General features: G+C 36.1%; 1 protein-coding gene across 2 annotated transcripts in view; it reads left to right on the top strand.

Moving 5' to 3' along the window:
• The window catches only part of uxs1 (UDP-glucuronate decarboxylase 1), a 46,363-nt gene that overhangs the window by 4,894 nt on the left and 22,338 nt on the right, over positions 1 to 19,131 (top strand). For both annotated transcript variants that reach the window (XM_015393789.1, XM_015393788.1), the window contains exons 3-9: positions 136 to 163; positions 953 to 1,001; positions 4,531 to 4,574; positions 6,942 to 7,002; positions 12,676 to 12,856; positions 15,183 to 15,287; positions 18,257 to 18,316. In XM_015393789.1, the coding sequence (XP_015249275.1) occupies positions 136 to 163; positions 953 to 1,001; positions 4,531 to 4,574; positions 6,942 to 7,002; positions 12,676 to 12,856; positions 15,183 to 15,287; positions 18,257 to 18,316 (528 nt within the window). The remainder of the gene's footprint in view (positions 1 to 135; positions 164 to 952; positions 1,002 to 4,530; positions 4,575 to 6,941; positions 7,003 to 12,675; positions 12,857 to 15,182; positions 15,288 to 18,256; positions 18,317 to 19,131) is intronic.

Here is a 19,131-nt window from a genome sequence, read left to right as displayed (position 1 = left end):
AACACTACTGGATTAGATTTGAATCAAATTCGTTCAGTTCTTTCTCTTCAGGTTTTCCTTCTTTTACCCTAAATCAAAGCTACTGTCGGAAGATTTTTCTGCTCCTTAACTTAATTTGGTCTTTTTTTCTTCCAGCTGTTTGGGGGACTTACACAAACATGAGGTAAAAGTTATTACTTTTTCATCACACTTGTGCTTGGCAGGAAAAATGTATTAGCCTTGCAACTAAAGAAGCATGTTGTCTTCTAAAGCTGTTGTTTATGTCTGCGTTTTTGTTCAGTGAGTTTCACTTTTAATTAGTTTCAGTTGGATTTGTTCTTCTACAATATATAAGCTCCATATTACTGATAGTTTTTGGTCCTAATAGATAAGAAAGTATGTTTACTTCTCCTGCAGTTCTTAGTCTTTCTGAGTGAATTTGCATTGCAAAGAAAAAAATATCCCTAACTTTTAAAGTCACATATCTGTTTTATCGGTGCACTTCCTGATCATTTGAGCAGCTAAAATCCAGGCATCCTTTTTGTAACGTATGTTATTTAAGGATTTGTAGTCATTGATTGCTTTTTTTTAGTATCTAAACTTTATATATCATATAATCACATCACAGGCTTTTTGAAATGACCTTCCTTCACATGATTGTTAATTACTATGCGTTGATTCTCTTTTTATCAGGAACAAATAATTTAAACGCACCACTGACTACCTTTTAAATGCATAATTTTAAAGCTTTTAAAATTGTGTGACATTTGTTAACATTTCTATCATAATAAAGGAAGAAAAAAAAACAATATTGGAGAAAAACTGACCCAACAAATCACAGCACATTTCAAAACAACACAGTTATTAAATTCCTGACTAAAATATTGGATTTGGGATGATTGATGTTGTTTTGACTCATACAGGAAACACATGCCTATGTCTTGATATTAACATTGATATTTACTTTCTATAGATCAATACAAGAAAATGGAGATGTGAAGATTGAACAGAAAATTAATGAAGTAAGTTTGTCATATAAAGCTGTCTTTACTATGTTTACATGTAAACGGATGACCCTGTTAGCTTTTTATTATACTTATCAAGCCTTTTCCTCTGTTTAAATGCATTGGAAAGTTTTGCTGCCTTCACATTTTACTCTAAAAGAGCATTAAAGGTCGGTGCAGAAATAAAGTTAGTTCATCAATTGTCTTCTTCATATGCTTTTAGTTTTCTCCCTTCCATTATTATATAGACGGATCTATCTATGGATGCTCAAATTCTTCATGGTGAAGCCCATTAGCCAATATTGTGACCGACATCATCAAAAGCCTTGGGTAACATCTGCAGAGGATGTAGCATCGCCTTGTTTTAATCAGTTAAATTAATGCTGTCCGCTGTGGCTCTACAGCAGTCACTTTGCTCTCAGTCAGCCCAGCGGCTCACATCTGTGGCTGAGGAGCATTTTTATCCCTTCACAGGCTGAGCAGTTTTGACCTTAAACAAGACACTTTCAGATTAAACTTTACTTTGATTTAAAACGTCACGGGTCAAAGTTGTCAGGAGTTGTTTTCCTTCAGAAATCAAACTTAATGTGCAAAAAAGAAGGTGCAGAATTTATACCCGAAAATGAAAATCATACAGTGTGATCATCACAAAAAGCTATTTTTGTAGTTGTGCTGGGTTATTCTTTGTTTTGTTTTGCCAAATCGTACAGCTGAATTAATATTTGTGATGAGTAAATATCAGGCTTTAAATGTGAGCAGAAACATGCAGTGTGATGTTTTCACTGTCTATCACTGTCAGGAGTATTTTAAACCTTAGAGTCAGGTTTGTTTGTTTTTTTGTTCGATTTTCTTTTCTCAAAAAAAATAAATGAATCATATTTTTTTGGTTTTGATTAAATAGCTGGTTCAGCCGTGTGACTGCATCTGTTGGACCTCTCATTTTAAGGCATCGAGTTGGAAAACTATCCATTATTATTTTTATTTAATTTCCTTTTAGCAATGATAAATCAGTTTAAAATGGAATTTGAATCTTAAGTTAATCAGAATGCAAACCTCCGTTTCCCTGCAACTTCTTTAACCTTTTATTTCACTTCAGTGAGCAAAGATGCCACATTTTTTTGTTTTTTAACAAGTAATCCCCCCCTCCATTGTTTCTTTAACTATATGCAGCCAAGACAACTTTTTTTCCACCAGCTTTTTTAAAGTTTCGTGGTAGTTGGAGCAGAAAGTCCGACCCATTCTTGCGTGGGAGAGAGAACAAGTCTTGTGAGCTTAAAGCTCCAGTTGGTTTATGGTTCTCATGAAAACAATAAATGCAGAAAATGTTCAAAACATTTAACTCATTTAATGACATACAGATGATTCATTTTTTATTGATAAAGAGCATGTTTATCAAGTTAAAGGGGAAAGGAAAGAGTCCCCCTTATAGGGTTTGTTCCATTACTTTTGATTAATTTTATCTTTCATTATAAGTTGCATGTTTGATTGTAACTGATGAGTGGACCTAAACCACCTGGAACCTGTATAATATAGCTTATAGTGTATCTTAGCTTGTAGCTTGACAGTAAACATCAAATACTGAACTTTTCATTATTCTTATATTGGTCTGAAATTCTTCAGATAATTTAAATGTTGTAGTTATGAATATAAGCTGGTTATTTCTTGACTCTCAAAGGCCAGATTTAACCAAAGGGTCTTCCTGCTGTTGATAGTAATCACACTGATGACTGACCCTCTGTGTACCAGAATATCAGTTTTTGATTTTTAGATGAGTTTCTAGGATGAAGGGATTTATTAGTAAGTCTTTGAAGTTCTAATTGAAAAGCCTTACCTATAATGAAATCATATTCAGTGTTTTTCTGATGTTGACATGAAAAAAAACAGTTTATCATGTTGACCTTAGAAGTTAAAGACGTTGCTTACCTTTGAAATGACACCGCCCCTCGGTTTGTGCTGTGCACAACGAAACGTTGCGTTTATTTTGAAGTACAAATGGATCAAAAATCTAATATTAACTCTGCATCTCAAAAAATATGAGCTGAATCTCACTTGTTACATTGGGACATCATTGAGGAGTTCTGCTGAATCAACTTACTTACTTTTTGGATAAGTTGCTGTTTTTGCAGTCTTAAGCGGCAAACAAAAAAATAAAAATAAGTTAAGAAGAAACCCCTGGACTTTGTTTACCAAGTTTGAAGAATTTATGCTTCCCATCCAGAAGGCTTTTTCAAATCAAAATGTCTGGGGTAGTGTTGAGTCCCAGGCTTTATAGAGTAGCCCATCAAAGCCTTGATATGGCAACAGGTCAACCCCTTTGTAATGGGGAGTCATTAAAGGGGAATGCTGTTTTTTTATTTTATTTTTTTTTACATTGGACCCTTGATTTTATGTTATTACATCATGTTCTACTCACCCATATAAGTTTTGTGTCATTTGGAGCTTTTCTGAAGATATTCCTTTAGGTTATATCCAAGTAAGCTTCCTTTGGGCAACGACTTGAAGGCACAAACTAAACTATTCTTTATGGTACGCCAGCATTCATAACATGTAGGCGAATCACTGTCCCCCAGACATCCCCCAGTTATATTTTTTATATTTATATTTTTTTAAAACAAAGCGGAGTGCCTGACTGGAGTTGTGACAGGCAGCCCAGGCCACAGGCGGCTACGCTCTACCCCTTCTATTCATTCGGCGAGCTAATCGGAATCGTATAATTCCATTTCGAGAGCGAGATCATCTGTGGTAGTGGCTACTGTATGTATTTCTCTCAGAAGAAGGACTTGCTTTGAATTTAGACCAACTTTTCTCCAATCCCTTTCAGCTCAGTTGTGTCAAATATATTTGATGCCATTTTATTTGATGGCCTAAATCCTTAAAAAAAAGAAGCAGTGCTGGTGTCACTGGAAAAAGGAAATTACAATGATTAATATTTTACTTTGATATAAAACTGGATTTTGCTACTTCTATGTGTTGGTGCGTGGAAAGTTTAGCTGGTATTAAATGTAAAGTCTGCTTTGTAGATTCTTTTTTGCTATTATTTAAAAGGTTAGTTATTTATGCTTAAATTTGTACTGATTAAACCTGAGCCGCAAAACCTTCTTATAAATTTGTCAAAAAAATATAACTGGTTGCACTAAAACTCTTTTACTGCAACCAGTTATTTTATTCTGTACTTTATCAATATGGCATGTTTTTTTGTGTGTTTGGAGAAAAAATAACATGTTTAACTCAAATAATATTAGGCATTCAAGGAGTTTGGCATTTTCTTTGCACAAATCAAATTATCTGCAATACTTTTTTTTTCACTCTAACAGCAATCAAAGGGCTCAAATATTGTTTGAATTTCTGAAAGTAAGTGGAAAATTATACCAGTGTGTCTAAGAATGGTCTATCTGATCAGAAGACCCAGTCAAACAAGAACATTAGCATTAAAATGGTGGGACTCTATTCATAAGCCTGCATTAGCATGCTGTTGTGATAACAGTCACACAGAATGGGATCTGTGTAGTTTGTGATGATGCATTTCTTGCTTCTTCGCTTTCTTCAGGCTGTCGCTCCTTTGAGAGAGAAGATTCGGGATCTGGAACAAAGGTGTGCATCTCTCTTCATTCACTGCTGGTCTCATTGAAAGCTTTTTAGTAAATCGCTTTTATTTAGATTAAGCAACAACGAACAATGTATTCTGCTTGGAATGATGTTGACAGAGGCTGACTGAAGGTAATTTTGTCAAACTGATTGAGTCAGAGCTCATATTCTGTGGAGTTCAGTCAGTGACAGCTTGAATTGACATCAAAGGTGAGATTTGGCTCTGAAAAAGTAAACACTGACAAAACTGAAATCCTAAACATTGAAAATGCAAAAACATGAATTTCACACATTGGAATTTCAAACATTGAAAATGTAAACGTTGAAATTTCAAAATCCCACTAAATAACTGACTATACTGTCATTCTTAGCTGCAGCACTTTTCAAAAGAGATGATTTCCCTGTCAGTTCTTTCAGCTACAATATCACTATAAGCTGGCACTGTTTTTGCATGGGGGTTGGGGCTAAACTGAAGGCTCCTTCAGGGTCCTTCCAGTACTCTTATTAGTCATCTACCTCATCTACCTGTTGTTGTTATCTTTTGGCTGTATAAAACAACAAGTAATCCAGTAAGTTTAGTTTCAAATTAAACAAAGTGAATACCTGTATTTAACGTTAGCTATGGCACTAAACCATTGCAGGACCATTCAGTTTAGCCCCCCCAACATGTAAAAACAGTGCCAGCTTGTAGTGGCATCATAGTTGAAGGACCTCTGCAGTGACACTGAAGTCATCTCTCTTTCAATTGTTTGCATTTCCAATGTTTAATTTTTCAATATTTGAAATTTCTGTGTTTAGTTTTACAGTCTAATTTTTCAGCGCAAAATATCACATTTGATATCAATGCAAGCTGTCGCTGGTTTAGCTCCATAATATTCTGATTTGAAAAATCTACTGATGATGCCATGAATTTTAATTCTGTCTGCAGTCCTTGGAATGCAAAAGCAGTAGTTTATAGTGAAGCCTTTGTCTCAATTCGATAAATCTTTGGTGCATCACAAGTACATCACACCCCTTGAAAAGAACATGCTTTATATGTAGTTTAGTTTTGCAGCTGTGTGGGCACAAGCTTAGCAAACATTCAAGGTGCTGCTTTTCTGTGCTTATACAGCTGCCACTGATTAGCTCTGGAGGTTTCAAACAGCCGTGAATGCTGATGAGATGGATAGTCAGGACATGTTTTGCTTTGTTTTTTTTTATATTTCACCATTTCTTATGTTTTTGTCAATTAAAAAATTTGCTTCCTTAATTTGTGCCTTTCCCTTCTTCCTTTTTTATAAAAGCAAAGATGCAGTGAATTTTTTTTTCTTTTATTAAAAAACTTAAAATCTATTGACTTTTCAACGTCCACATTATTTATATCTTTAAAGGCACGCCGTGTAACTTTTGGCCACTAGGGGGTTGTCTAGCACCCCTAGTGGCCACGAGCTCTGCAGCACTGGCAAAAGTCAACAAACAGTCAGGCGGCGAGCCTCCTGTGTCGTCATCATCATCATCTTTATTTGTAAAGGAAACAAAGTGCTGAACATAGTAAAAATAATAAGACAATAAAAGAATAAAATATAGCACAAAAATATGAAATAAGGCAACAATGTGAATTTTTTAAACTAAATAAACAACTAAATTCTGCCAGTTGAATAAAAGTAAGTCTTGAGCCGTGTTTAGAAATTGATCAGGGATGGAGTCTCCCTAATGCGCAGCTGGACACTATTCCATAGACAAGGAGCATCGGTAAAGAAGGCTCTGACCCTTTGAGCTTCCTCTTAAACCTCAGCACCTACAGAAGCTGCTGTTCTACTGACCTGAAAGACTCTTTTGATTGGGGACTGCGCTAGGCGTCAAGGTTCAGCTCAGAGGATATGAGAAACACTGTTGGTCTCTGGACAGCACCAGTGGGGTAGGCTGGCTGGACAGCTCCGATCAGTGGGGAGGACCATCGGTGGAGCTCCAGTGAACAGTAACTGGGTCAAAGGAGGCGTTTCGGTTAGCTTTTGTTTGTAGCCTTCTAGCTTTCTTTGCCTGTATTTTGCTTCAGCTAAACATTGAAAATAATAACAAAGATATATGACTGTATACTAGGAACAAATGCTGCTGCAACGGTGCGTCATCTCCCAACTTACATAATCGGTATTTCAAGAGGGGATCCTCGCTTATGGCATTGATAGTTTCAAGCTCTGTATATTTGCCTGAGGAATCATCTTAAATAACTCATAAATCAACTCTCTAGGTTACAAAGTCTATGGTGTGCCTTCAATTATAAGAAACCTTCCCTGTAGACACGGAATAATAACTGTTTTGTTGTTTCCCTTGTTTTTTGTTGTTGTTTTCTTATTTCTCTTGTCTTTTTATAACAAAAAAACTGCTTTCTTCTAGTTTTTCACAGAAATATCCACCAGTGAAATTTCTCTCGGAAAAAGATAGAAAGAGAATTTTGGTGAGTGAAAAGCATTCATTACAAATGTACAACTTCAGTTCTGATTATGTTTTTTTATTTTGTTTACATCACTTCAGTAGAGCATAATGGTGCGTTCAGACTGGACACGCTGTCTGTGGCGATGAGGGCGTTCACTGCTCCAACTCTCCTCATGTTACTAGATAGAACTGAGGTGTTGGCTAACAGCAGCACCGCATCGATAGAGCGGAGCAGTGAAGCTGAAGCTGCAACGAGCTGAAATTTTCTATGAAATTGCGTAATGGCAACAAATCAGGGACAGATTGTAGGTGAATATTTTTTTACTTTAAATAGAATACAGAGATAAATTATGTTAACAATGGTAGAAATAAGGAATGCTCTCAAGAGGTTTTTATGTGACTTAAAAAAAAAAAAAGTTTTTAATTTAGTCTTAGAAGGAATGTTCATCATCCTCACTTACCTCCAGCCAGACATGGGCAATGTGGAGTCAACAAGTCATCTCCATGTCATGTATTTGTTCTACCCAGCCACTGAAGCAGGTGAGTCCAATCTTCACCGTGAATTAAACTGTGCAGATTGGACTCATCTGGTTAATTGGACTCGATAGATTAAATACATGACATGGAGATGACTTGTTGACTCCACATTTCCCATCTCTGCCTCCAGCACAGAGCCTGTTCTGTCGCTGCCCACTGCCCAGCATTGCTGCTTTCTGCAGGGGTAGATTTACAAGAATCATCGCCAAATCCGAACATCATCCAGGCGTAGCTCTGGGTGAACCAAAGTGGACCCCCTTTTTTTCTTTCTTTTTTTTTTCTTTTTTTTTTTAGTGCTTTTCCAAAAATTGATGGTCTCCCCAAGGTGATTCAAAAATTGTGCATGTCTTGTTCTGCACATACAAAAAAGACATGCAAACCTTCTGAACATCAACACCCCAAATTCCTTATATTGACCCGGTTTTTATTTAATAAATCTCTAAATAGGTTTCTACTTTATGGGTCTAAACTTACTCTGTGCTGCTTTGAGATTCTTAACATTGAAAGTACTTTACCTTGCTTAAGATGAATGTCCTCTAACTTTATCAGTGTGATTATTTAGACAAACTATTTAACTATGAAAAGCATGAAAAAGAATACCAGCTTCCACCGACACTTAAAAAAAAAAACAGAGTGAACTTCAAAAATAAATAATAAAGCTTTATCTTTTGTGCAGGATTCATATGAGTGCTTCAATTTCTTAAAAATTCTAGAAATTGTATGTGTTTTTAAGGTGCAAAAAATTATTGAATTTTGAGTCTGGTGCTTGTAAATCCTGGATATTGTAATCAGGAATATTTCACAATGAGTCCATCCCAGCTTTTTTGCTTGTATGTCTATTTTTTGTTGCTGAATGGATGTGAAATAGATTTCAAATGTCATCAAATGAACCCCAAATAGATTTTCAGCTATAATTTTTCTGATCTGTCAGATTCAATGAGATCTTTTAAAAATATAAAAACATATAAGGAGTATAAAAAATTGCATTGTAAAAACTATTTAGACTTCTCAATAAAGGTTAAAAGTTTTATTCATTTCAAGCGCTTAAGCTATTTTATAAGTGCTGACCAGCTATTTGCTATTTCTTCTAATGGTTTTTTAAACATATGTCTTTGAAGCCAAATCACGCTGGGTGGAAATATCTTAACATCAATTTTAGGGCTGAAGGAGTTTTGGAAAATAATCTCATTGCATTTTTTAAATTATCTTAATATTGTGATTGCAATTTAATGCAATTATCTTTTTTCAGCTTAATTTATCATGTCTTTTTAAACCAATACAAACAATATATCAATCCGTTTCACAATAATCATTAGATTTATTTATAGCACATTAACAACGATAAAATAAACAAATTTGTGGCTTTACCTATATTACCTCATGAACATCTTTTTATGTTTCGTGAAGGATGATTTATAAATATATGTACTGCACTCCTTAAAAATGGCCAGCTTTTAACAGTACAGTCTATAAATGAATAAAAACTTAAATAAGATACAAAAATATCATTGACTGATCTGCAGTCAGTGGCATCACATATACTAAAGTACAGGAAAAGTGTAGAGAACAAGTATCTTCTGTCTAGTGGTTAATTTTATTTTAGGTAAATCAAACTCTCAAATTGAACACAAAGTAATCGAGTGTATGAACTTTTTTAAATCCTAAGAAAAAAACTTTTTGAAGAATTATGAAAATTATATATTCACCCATTCTTCGTCTATATAATGCACTGTTGGACTCTGGTATGGCTCTGCTGTACGGCTTGACCACAAATCAGCAGTTGTAAAAAAAAAAAAAAAACCTAACTCTTTTTAGCTCCGCTGCAACTCCATTTGTGCAATTTTTTGTATAGCTTGACTATGGCGACTTGGCTGAAATATGTGCGTGAAGGCATTAAATACCTCTTATCCATCATGCTTACCAAAGCTATAAACCCAGGCTTGGTCACTTTACTAATGGGCATAATGTATTTCGCTATAAGCTCTATTATTGCCTGAGTTACTTCGAAGTGCCGTTTGAAATTATATTCATAAGGAGTAACTTTTTCTAACAGTTTGGTCAGTGATCCCTGTCATCTGGTACTTTGCTTACTTGACGCTGAGGCCCTGGTAGTTTGGGTTTTAGTCATGCAAACTATCATACATGGCTTTGTGGGTTTTTTTTCTAAGTGTTGATAAAGGTTCGTCATCTTACCTCATGAGGTAGCAACATTAGCAAGGCATCTCCTGCACAACACCTGTCGTCTTTTTTTAAACCCAAAATAATTCTACAGAGGTAATGTACAGCTCCTATTTGGTACTAAACCTTCAGTTGTGTCAGTTATTGTCCAGCCTGAGGCCATTGTTATGGTTACAGGTTAGGCATTGGCGAGTATTGATTTTCCCTCTTTGCTCCTTTGCTAGCGAGTCACCCCCCATCACGTGACCAGTCAAATCACGGCCTTTGCGGTTAGAAAATCTTGTTTTATCGTATCACGATATTTTTGCAAATGTAAAGCCCTCTGGAGTGTTCGGCACCAGGCTATGTGTGATATAAATTAGCCATTGAGCTGTATCAATCAGGGCTGCTGCTGCTAGCTACTTTTAGACACAGCAGGCAAACCCGTGGCAAGCTGGGTGATGGGAAAGAAGGAGAAGACGATGAGAAAAAGAGTGCCTTGCAGGGCAGCCTAAATCCCACTGCTCTCATTAAGCCATAAAAAACAAACAGTCAGTTCAGGTGTTTTATAAAATATGTGAAACAGGAAATTGTCTATATACCAAACTGAATGATTTTTGTTCTCTACTTAAAAAAACACTTCAGGTTTTAAAATGTAAAAAAATAAAAAAATTGTATTTTTTTAATTTTTTTATTTAAAAAGTCAATGTATAAGATCGATGCATAAGAACCTCATTTTAATTCAGTATTAAATTCTGTTTTATGTAACAGATTAATGTCTTTGGACCTTTACTGGTTGTTGATTTTCTGTATTCTGACCCTGCTGATTTTTAATTGGTTACTCCTGGTTTAGACTATTTGTTAGAGAGCCTCATAACCACATACCTGTTGATCCATGACTACAACCACATTCCCATCCCCAACTCTGGGAAATGGTGAATCAGACCATTCACCCAAAATAAGCATTTGATAGTGGCCTTTAAAAAAATCATAATCATCACCACTATTTTTTTATGTTGCAAAATAGTTGTTTTTTTCTGTTTTTTGTATACAAATTTGGGATTTTTTTACCCCCACATGTCCAAAAATCAACCTGCAGACATGTATTCCAAACATGGACGGCACTGTGAATGCTATCAGGGCTCAATAGCATGTAGAGAGTAGCACAAGTTCCTGAGTTTTGGCAGATGTGAGAAAGGTATTAAATTAAGTAGTTTAAATATTTTAGATGAAGCATCTTAACATTTAACACTAAGAGGGCCATTTCAAGGTCAGATTTGATCTCCCTCCTTGTTTAAATCTTCCCCAATATTTACAATTTTTTCTTTTTTTTTTCTTTTTGTGAAAGCACCTAAATGAAAGTGTTCACAATGAGTGACACTGGTTCAAAAGTTCATTTTCAGTGTTTGTGACAAGAATCTGTCACCCAAGTATCACAAACATACTGCTAACTAACGTTAGTTATTTGTTTGAAACTCTAGTGAGCGGGACAGAAAAAAGGGACTGAGCAGTCAGTCCGAGGTCACATTGAAGTGGCGCAGCTGTGGAAGTCACTCCGTTAATGTGGCTGCAACGCTTCAGGCTTGTGCCACATATAAAGTGAGATGTTCGTGTTACTTGGTCGGCCCTAATCAGACATCCGATGCAGGATGTCGCTGAAAGCACCAGAGGGGTAATTCACACATGAAACCAAAACATTCTTTTGTCAGGATCATGGAAACCAGTGACCGTATGAACAGACCTTAAATAGAAATCCACATGAATAACAAGAAGCTGTTTTTTCCATCTGAACATTTCTCTGTAGCAATTCTCACTTCAGTGGTAATAGAGTTATGATAGGTGTGTAGCATTTGCATTAACTAAGAGGCATTCTGAGATCTTTTAAGCACCCTTTAAGATATGTTATTTTTACCCCTGATTAAAGCCTTTAAACTGCTGCACGTTGCGCTGGTCCTTACTTCACTGACAACTGTCTGTTTGCAAATTAAATTGTCAAAAATGTGCTTTTTTTTCTCAATAGTAATGTGGTGGCTAACAAAATCACAAGTTAAATGTAAGGGAATACCTTTTTTTGGTGGGGACTTATGTAAAATCTTCTAGTAAGCATTCTCCTTTAAAGTGTAAAGAGTCCATTTACCCTGGTTTGGATAAAATTTTGATTTGTCTTTAGCTGATCAAGTTAGATGACATGAATATCTTTTTTTTTTTAAGTATCTATTGAATAAAATCTTTTTTTTTTCTTGTAAGGAAAGAAAGGCCAGCTGAATAATTTTCATGTTTCTGAACCTAGAAGAAATGGGGAAGTGGGAAATAAATATTCAAAACTAAATTATATTGAATGACTAGACAAATAAACAAATGTTTTGTTTTATTAGTATTTATCTGCTGTAGATATAAGCAGAAAATTAACTGCTGCTTTTACCATCTAGATTAGTATTGAAATATGCCTAAGTCAAAGCTGCAGTGGCTCACACACGAGTTAGTGAAGCAGTGGGAATTTAAGTGGTAAATGGCCTGTACTTATATAGCGCTTTTACAAGTCTTTTCAAGTACACTTGACCAAAGCGCTTTACACTACATTCAGTGATCCACCCATTCATGCACACACTGATGGTGACAAGCTACATTGTAGCCACAGCTGCCCTGGGGCTCACTGACAGAAGCGGGGCTGCCGTACACTGGCACCACCGGGCCAGTGAAGGGTCTTGCCCAAGGACACAACCACACTAAAAGCAAGAGCCGGGGCTTGAACCGTCAACCATTCAATTTCAGGGCAAATTCCTACATCCGATGCCACTGTCGCCCCAAGGGTTAACAGACAGGGTAAAGAGCCTGAAATTTCATGTTTTTCTTTCCTTTTTTTCATAACATAAATGTAGTTCTGTTTGATACTTTTTTTGTTTAAGTGTTTTTTTTTTATTTTGTTTTTGTGGAATGGACCGATAGTAATGACATAACAGATACTATATCATGCCATCATATGTGGTTATATCTCCTCCAGATCACAGGAGGGGCCGGTTTCGTGGGTTCCCATCTGACTGACAAACTGATGATGGATGGCCATGAGGTGACCGTGGTTGATAACTTTTTCACAGGGAGAAAACGCAACGTGGAGCACTGGATCGGTCATGAAAACTTTGAACTCATCAATCATGATGTGGTGGAGCCCCTTTATATAGAAGGTAAAAAAACATGGTCATATCCAAAAAGCATTTTAATTCATCTTCTTTGCAGGACCTGTCATCTGGCTTAGCCTATGGAAAGAAATAAAGAGAAAAACTGGATTCAGGAAGTGTGCAGGAGCTTCTAATGAGAAAATGTATAATTCAGTGATTTCGTTCTGCTTGGATGTTTAATCTGAATTTCCCTGGACTAAAAACAAATTTAACTTAAATCTTTAGAAACCCTTTGATGGTTTTTCCACTTCCCACAAAGTAATTGTTCTTCAACGTGCTTGCATTATGAATATAACCAGCTTTTATTACTGATCAGTGACCCTCCTTTATAAGAAACTCTTTGCTTTGCCTAAGTGTCCATTAATTCAAATGTCCAAATTATCGCATGTTAAAATTTCTACGTTTGTTTGATCCTAAGTGCATTTTTAGCTAGTTTTTATCAGCTAAGCTGTTTGGTTTTTGTTTTTTCCAGGATTTACTTGCTTTCTCATACAACTATGCCAGGAGGCTTTCTTATTGACACATGTGCTAGGATTTTTTTTTTGAAGTGAAATGATTCCACTACGTACTATTTTGATCATTCTTAAAAATTATGGTTGGTTGACAAGTTTCACTGTATGTTTTTATATTTTATGGTCAAAATTCTACATGCAGGCTGCTAATGAGATATAACCTAAATACCTAAGCATGCATAAGGCCTTAGACTTCCTTGAGAAGAGCATTTTGATACATGTTCCTCAGTTTTAGACAAACACGGAGCCATATGTTGCATCTGATATTGAAAAAAGCTCAAATTACAGCTGCAGTGGCTCAAACATGAGCTAGTTAGGCAGCTGGGATATAAGAGTTAATGAAAGGAAAGTTCAAAATGTCCCACCTGACAGGAGCCCGCCAGATGTTGTTTAGTAAAGATTTAAATTTAGCTTGAACTTCAACACACTGCCTTGACATTTAAGTGTTACAAGACAGCCATATCTGTTTCCAATCTGGACAATTCAGAGTTCACTTTGGAAATAAACTCTTCCAACTTCTCAGTATTCATTTGTTTTGCTTTATGTTGACCACCTGTTAGGCTCCAACGCTGCCAGTCAGTGTGTAAACATGGCTCTTATTAGCGGCTGTGTAAACATCAGTTGTCAGCAAGGATTAAAGGGGCAGAAAACACAACTTACTGCTCAGAACATCGAAGGTTTGCTGTGATAAATAGTGAGTCTATGATGGGCGCACATGGGCTGCGTGCCTTGAATCGTCTCACAGGACTCACTCATGTTTATGCTAAAGAGACCTTGGACGAGCCACCTTCAATAATTTGCTGCATTAAAAGTGTAAGTGTGGTAGATGTCAGGCAGACATAATGAATTAAACATCCAACTCATTGATAGTTAATTTCCTCAGTTTATAAGAAAGTTTGTCTGAATGTTTATTCTGATATCTAAAACCTGTGATTTCCCCTGCTGTTTCTTTAGTATACTTTTGATGTAAAACGAAGGCTGAAATTAGATGAGCGGTAGTAGAATCCATGTTTCAAACCTTCAATCCAAAAGTTGGTTACCAGAACAGATGAGGAATTTTAAATTGTTGGAACTAAAAAGACGCAGGAAGAAAAAAAACGAACAATATCATTATGAACTGTCCTTGTAGTGGCTGACCTTTAGTAAAGCTGCCATTTTTTCAGAGTGATGCTTTCTTAATTCTTTTATTTTTAGCTGCAGTAGTCAGCCACTCAGTGGTAGTTAATTGAAATTCAACCAGATGATATAATCAGATTATATAATCTATGCATAATTTTGGCCAAAGTTGTTTAAAGAGAAAAATCTGGAGGTACCAGTGCTGTTCTTTTTCTCTTTTTGTTTTTTTGTTTTAGGTTAAGCTATTTGATGAGTTTTAAGTCTGACACCAGATACTTTTTTTTAACCTAATCTTCACAAATAACATTAAGTATTATCATTGCTAGACTGTAGTATGTAGTTGACTCAAGAAAGGTTTAAAAAGCTAAGAAATTTTAAACAGATCACATTTTTTATGCTGCTCTTTTTCCCCCCCTACCTTTAGCTTCATCTTTCATGTTTGCCTGGACCCAAGGAAAGCCTTGGGCTTTGTTAAAGCTATGCTGAAGCTGAGACATTGTGTAATATTAGACGGGGCATTATCTCTGCTGCAATCAAATGGAAAGTTTCAGAAATGTTTCTTTTTTATTCATTGCTTTTGATTTGAAATGCAGACCTCAGAAATCTACTGTCATAACAATTATTTATTTTTGTTTTTCGTGAGGCCTTGTTTAGTATGTATAACCCTAAGGTGAGAGTGCTAACTGCTCTCTGATCTTTTACAGTTGACCAGATCTATCACCTGGCTTCTCCAGCCTCTCCTCCTAACTACATGTACAATCCCATTAAAACACTCAAGACCAACACGATTGGTACTCTGAACATGCTTGGTGAGTAATTCTGTTTGTTTGGTTTCCCGTTTTAAAACTACTTATAGTTTCAGATGATTAAAGACTTTTCTAGCTTTGGTAGATGTTTGCAATGGACGATTCTGGGGTTAACATCGTTGTAAACCACACAGCTGTTGTTTGAGATTTTGCTTGCTAGTTCTTAAGCTTTTCTTATAACTATTACATAAAAAGCAAACCTAAATTTCCAAGATTAAGCTTAATCCTTTAACTGCCTGATCAACTGAATGGTTCACCATTTGGAGGTTGAAAAGACAAAGGTCAGAATATTCATTTGTCTAAACATTCATTATTAATCCGTTGACAAAGATCTAAGTTTACTCCAGTATGGCAAAATGGTACACTTTAATGGACAGTTAAACATGCTCCAGCTGCTACTATGAAACAATTTGTACATATTAAACAAATGATTAAATATCTTCTTTTAAAATGGGTTGAATTCAATCTTAGAAAAAAATAGGCTTAACTAAAAAAAATAGAACAAACTTTTATGCTTGAGGACAAAATAAAACTGCTTATTTTAATGTTGCAGAGAGGTAGCATTTAATAAGTTTGATGTGTGCTATATTTGCTTGTTTTCGTATTTTCCAATTATGCTTTTCGTAAGCTTAGCTCAATTATTAGCTCAATTATTAGCTTTACTTATTGAGGTTTTATTGTAAACTACACCTGTATAATAATTATTAGATTCTTAAATCTTTTTTTTTTTGCATCTGATTTCCTATATTAAATCTAAATAACCATATTTAATATGTTTTTCCAAATCTAGCATTCGTTTTACAGTGAGGAAAATAAGTATTTTAACACCCTGCTATTTTAAGATCTCACTATTAGAAATCATGGAGCGGTCTGAAATCTTCATCGTAGGTGCATGTCCACTGTGAGAGACATAATCTAAAAACTGTACGACGTAACCTTGCGGTTTCGTCGTACAGTGTGAGGTGTAGCTGCGTGCAACGATTGAAAAAATCGCACAGTGTATGCCCGGCTTAAGACGTCATGGCACGGAAAGTTCCCCTGCTTAAGCCAGCACATGTCGAGGCCCGTCTTAAGTTTTACTAATGACCATTTGGATGATCCAGAGGAGTCATGGGAGAAAGTCATGTGGTCATTTGAGGCCAAAATAGAACATTTTGGTCATAATTCCACTAACTGTTTTTGGAGGAAAAAATTGATGATGAATACCATCCCAAGAACACCATCCCTACTGTGAGACATGGGGGTGGTAGCATCATGCTTTGGGGGTGTTTTCTGCACTGCACTAGGAAGAGGATGACCAGGGCTGTGTATTGCGAGATTTGGGTGAACAACCTCCTTCCCTCAGTTGGAGCATTGAAAATGGGTGGAGGCTGTGTCTTCCAACATGACAATGAACCGAAGCACACTGCCAGGATAACCAAGGAGTGGCTTTGGAAGAAGCATAGCAAGGTGCTGGTGCGGCCTAGCCAGTCTCCAGACCTAAACCCAATAGAGAATCTTTGGCGGGAGCTCAAACTCTGTTTTTCTCATTAACAAGCCCAGAAACCTGACTGATCTAGAGAAGATCTGTGAAGAGGATTGGGCCAAAATCCCTCTAGCAGTGTGTGCAAACCAGATAAAAAACTACAGAAAAGTTTTGACCTCTGTTATTATAGGTGTACAAATACTTATTTGCAGCTGTATCATACAAATAAACAGTTAAAAAATTCATATATTGTAATTTCTAGATTTTTTTTTTTTTTGTACATCATGTCTCTCCCAGTGGACATGCACCTAAGATGACAATTTCAGACCCCTCCTTGATTTCTAAGTGGGAGAACTTGCAAAATACCAGGGTGTTAAATTACTTATTTTCCTCACTGTATAAAGCATATGACACAATGCATACTGCTCTGATGACCTGGTGGTTGGGTGCCAGATATCAGTCTTTACGCAGGACAGGATGTAGAGTTACTTTATGCTTTGCTTTATTGGAACCAGCTTGGTTCTGCTCCAGATTCTGTCAGATCTCTCTCACTTTGACAAGAGAGAAATTAGCTTGACAAGCACCAAAATAAAATAGCAGTTAATAAAATCCACTGCTGTGTTTTAATAAATGTCTTGGTATAACGTATTTGTTTACATTCAGTAAGTGTCCATCTGGCTGTCTTCCTCTCTTTTCCCACATCTATCATTCTCTTTTTCATCACACTTAAAATAACAAACCATAGACTGTTTTTTTTTTTTAACCAAGTCTACTAAAGATAGCCATTAAAGTACAACTTGCATCACTCCAGAGCCTTAGTTTCACACGCATATATTTGAAAAATTCTGGGTGCAATTTTGGGTATGATGGATACGCCTTGCTACAATAACAACCTTTGCCTTGCGGCGCTCCTCAGCCGCTCTCTGCTATTGGGATAACATGTAAATAGTTTGCTCCAAATTAGAAATTTGTGGTCAGTGTGATTACACCTTAGATTTATCAGAATTTGACATATGAATAGATTGATTAGAGGACAGATCTTCACTTCCTTGGCAATATTTTTTAGAAGCTAGTGTATAGAAAAGCCAGTGTTTGTCAGTGTACCGGCTCACTATACATGGAGAGGCGGTCAACAACTCTAAAGCTGTTACAGTACAGTCCTAAATTTTCCTCCTCTCACAGCTGACTAAACAAGCTCATCTTGCTTCATGAGAAATGAATGATCCCACTGGAAAGATAGCTGGATAATTGTTACCCAAGGCTGTTTGTGTTGAAAAGATTTTACTTTGAATGATGAAATGTCTTTCCGAGCGATGTCAACCCTCAGGTCATAGGTTTCATTGGCGAGTTCACTTAAAATTTCTTGCTCATTGATCAGTGATGAGAAATTATCATATGTTTTTCTACTCTGCGAGATTTTGCATGAAGCATAGTTTAATTTGGTTTTCAAGTTGTTTTTAAAATGTGCAGAAGGCTGTTGACCTTTGTGTGTTGCTTTGTCTTTTAGGGTTGGCCAAACGAGTGGGTGCAAGACTTCTACTGGCCTCCACATCTGAGGTTTATGGAGGTAAGACGGACTGAACTGAGCTAGTGCTGGTTTTACTTTGAACTGTTGGTGCTGGAGGATTGTGTAGAGATGCTATTTATTCTTAAAGTTCAAGAAAACTTAAACTTATCAGCATTTTGACACATACAGAAGCTGCTGCGTGGATGGATCTATGGATTTCTTTTTTACTTTTGATTTTTTGTTTTCTAAGACAGACTGAGCTGGCAGCATATTTTAAGTTTTATTTGGTTTGTTTTAAAAAAAAAATCTATCCATTTAGTTTAACTTTGTATGGGTTTCTTAGTATTAAATACCTAAACTTCTGAAAGTTTAAGGATTTTGTGACATTTTGATGGTAACAGCTTTAATTAAGCATGGTTTTATTAGCGTCCTTTTTACAAATAGCAAACCTAGTTCAGGTAATGCTCCACTGTGTGTGAGAACAGTTGCCATAAAAAATAAATTTCCTCTTCTATAACTTTCTATCTTCATTAGCAAATAGTGTAGTGAGTTTCTGTAGCTGCAAACTTAGTATCTGTGTGTCTTACTAAGAAAAACAAGGTTCCTCCCTTAACTCTGACATACACACATGTCGGCCAACATTTCAAAAACCAACATGTCCCATGATAGACACCAGCTAAAAGCTGGAAAAGGTCAAATAGAACAACTTTGATATAATAATGTACGTTCAGTCTTCCTGGAATCTGGTGTTGTTTCCGGGTCAGTTAGCTTGTCAAAACTTTATTTTAGATATACTGAGGTTATCGTGCTGTAATAGCAAAAAAAAAAAGGCAACAAAAAATGTTTAGGTTCCAACTTTTATATATATATATATA

This window comes from Cyprinodon variegatus, unplaced genomic scaffold (assembly GCF_000732505.1).
Source record: "Cyprinodon variegatus isolate N-32 unplaced genomic scaffold, C_variegatus-1.0 Scaffold657, whole genome shotgun sequence".
NCBI classification, from domain to species: domain Eukaryota; kingdom Metazoa; phylum Chordata; class Actinopteri; order Cyprinodontiformes; family Cyprinodontidae; genus Cyprinodon; species Cyprinodon variegatus.
Note: the sequence above shows the minus strand (reverse complement) of the source record. Positions and strands in the feature narration are given on the sequence as shown.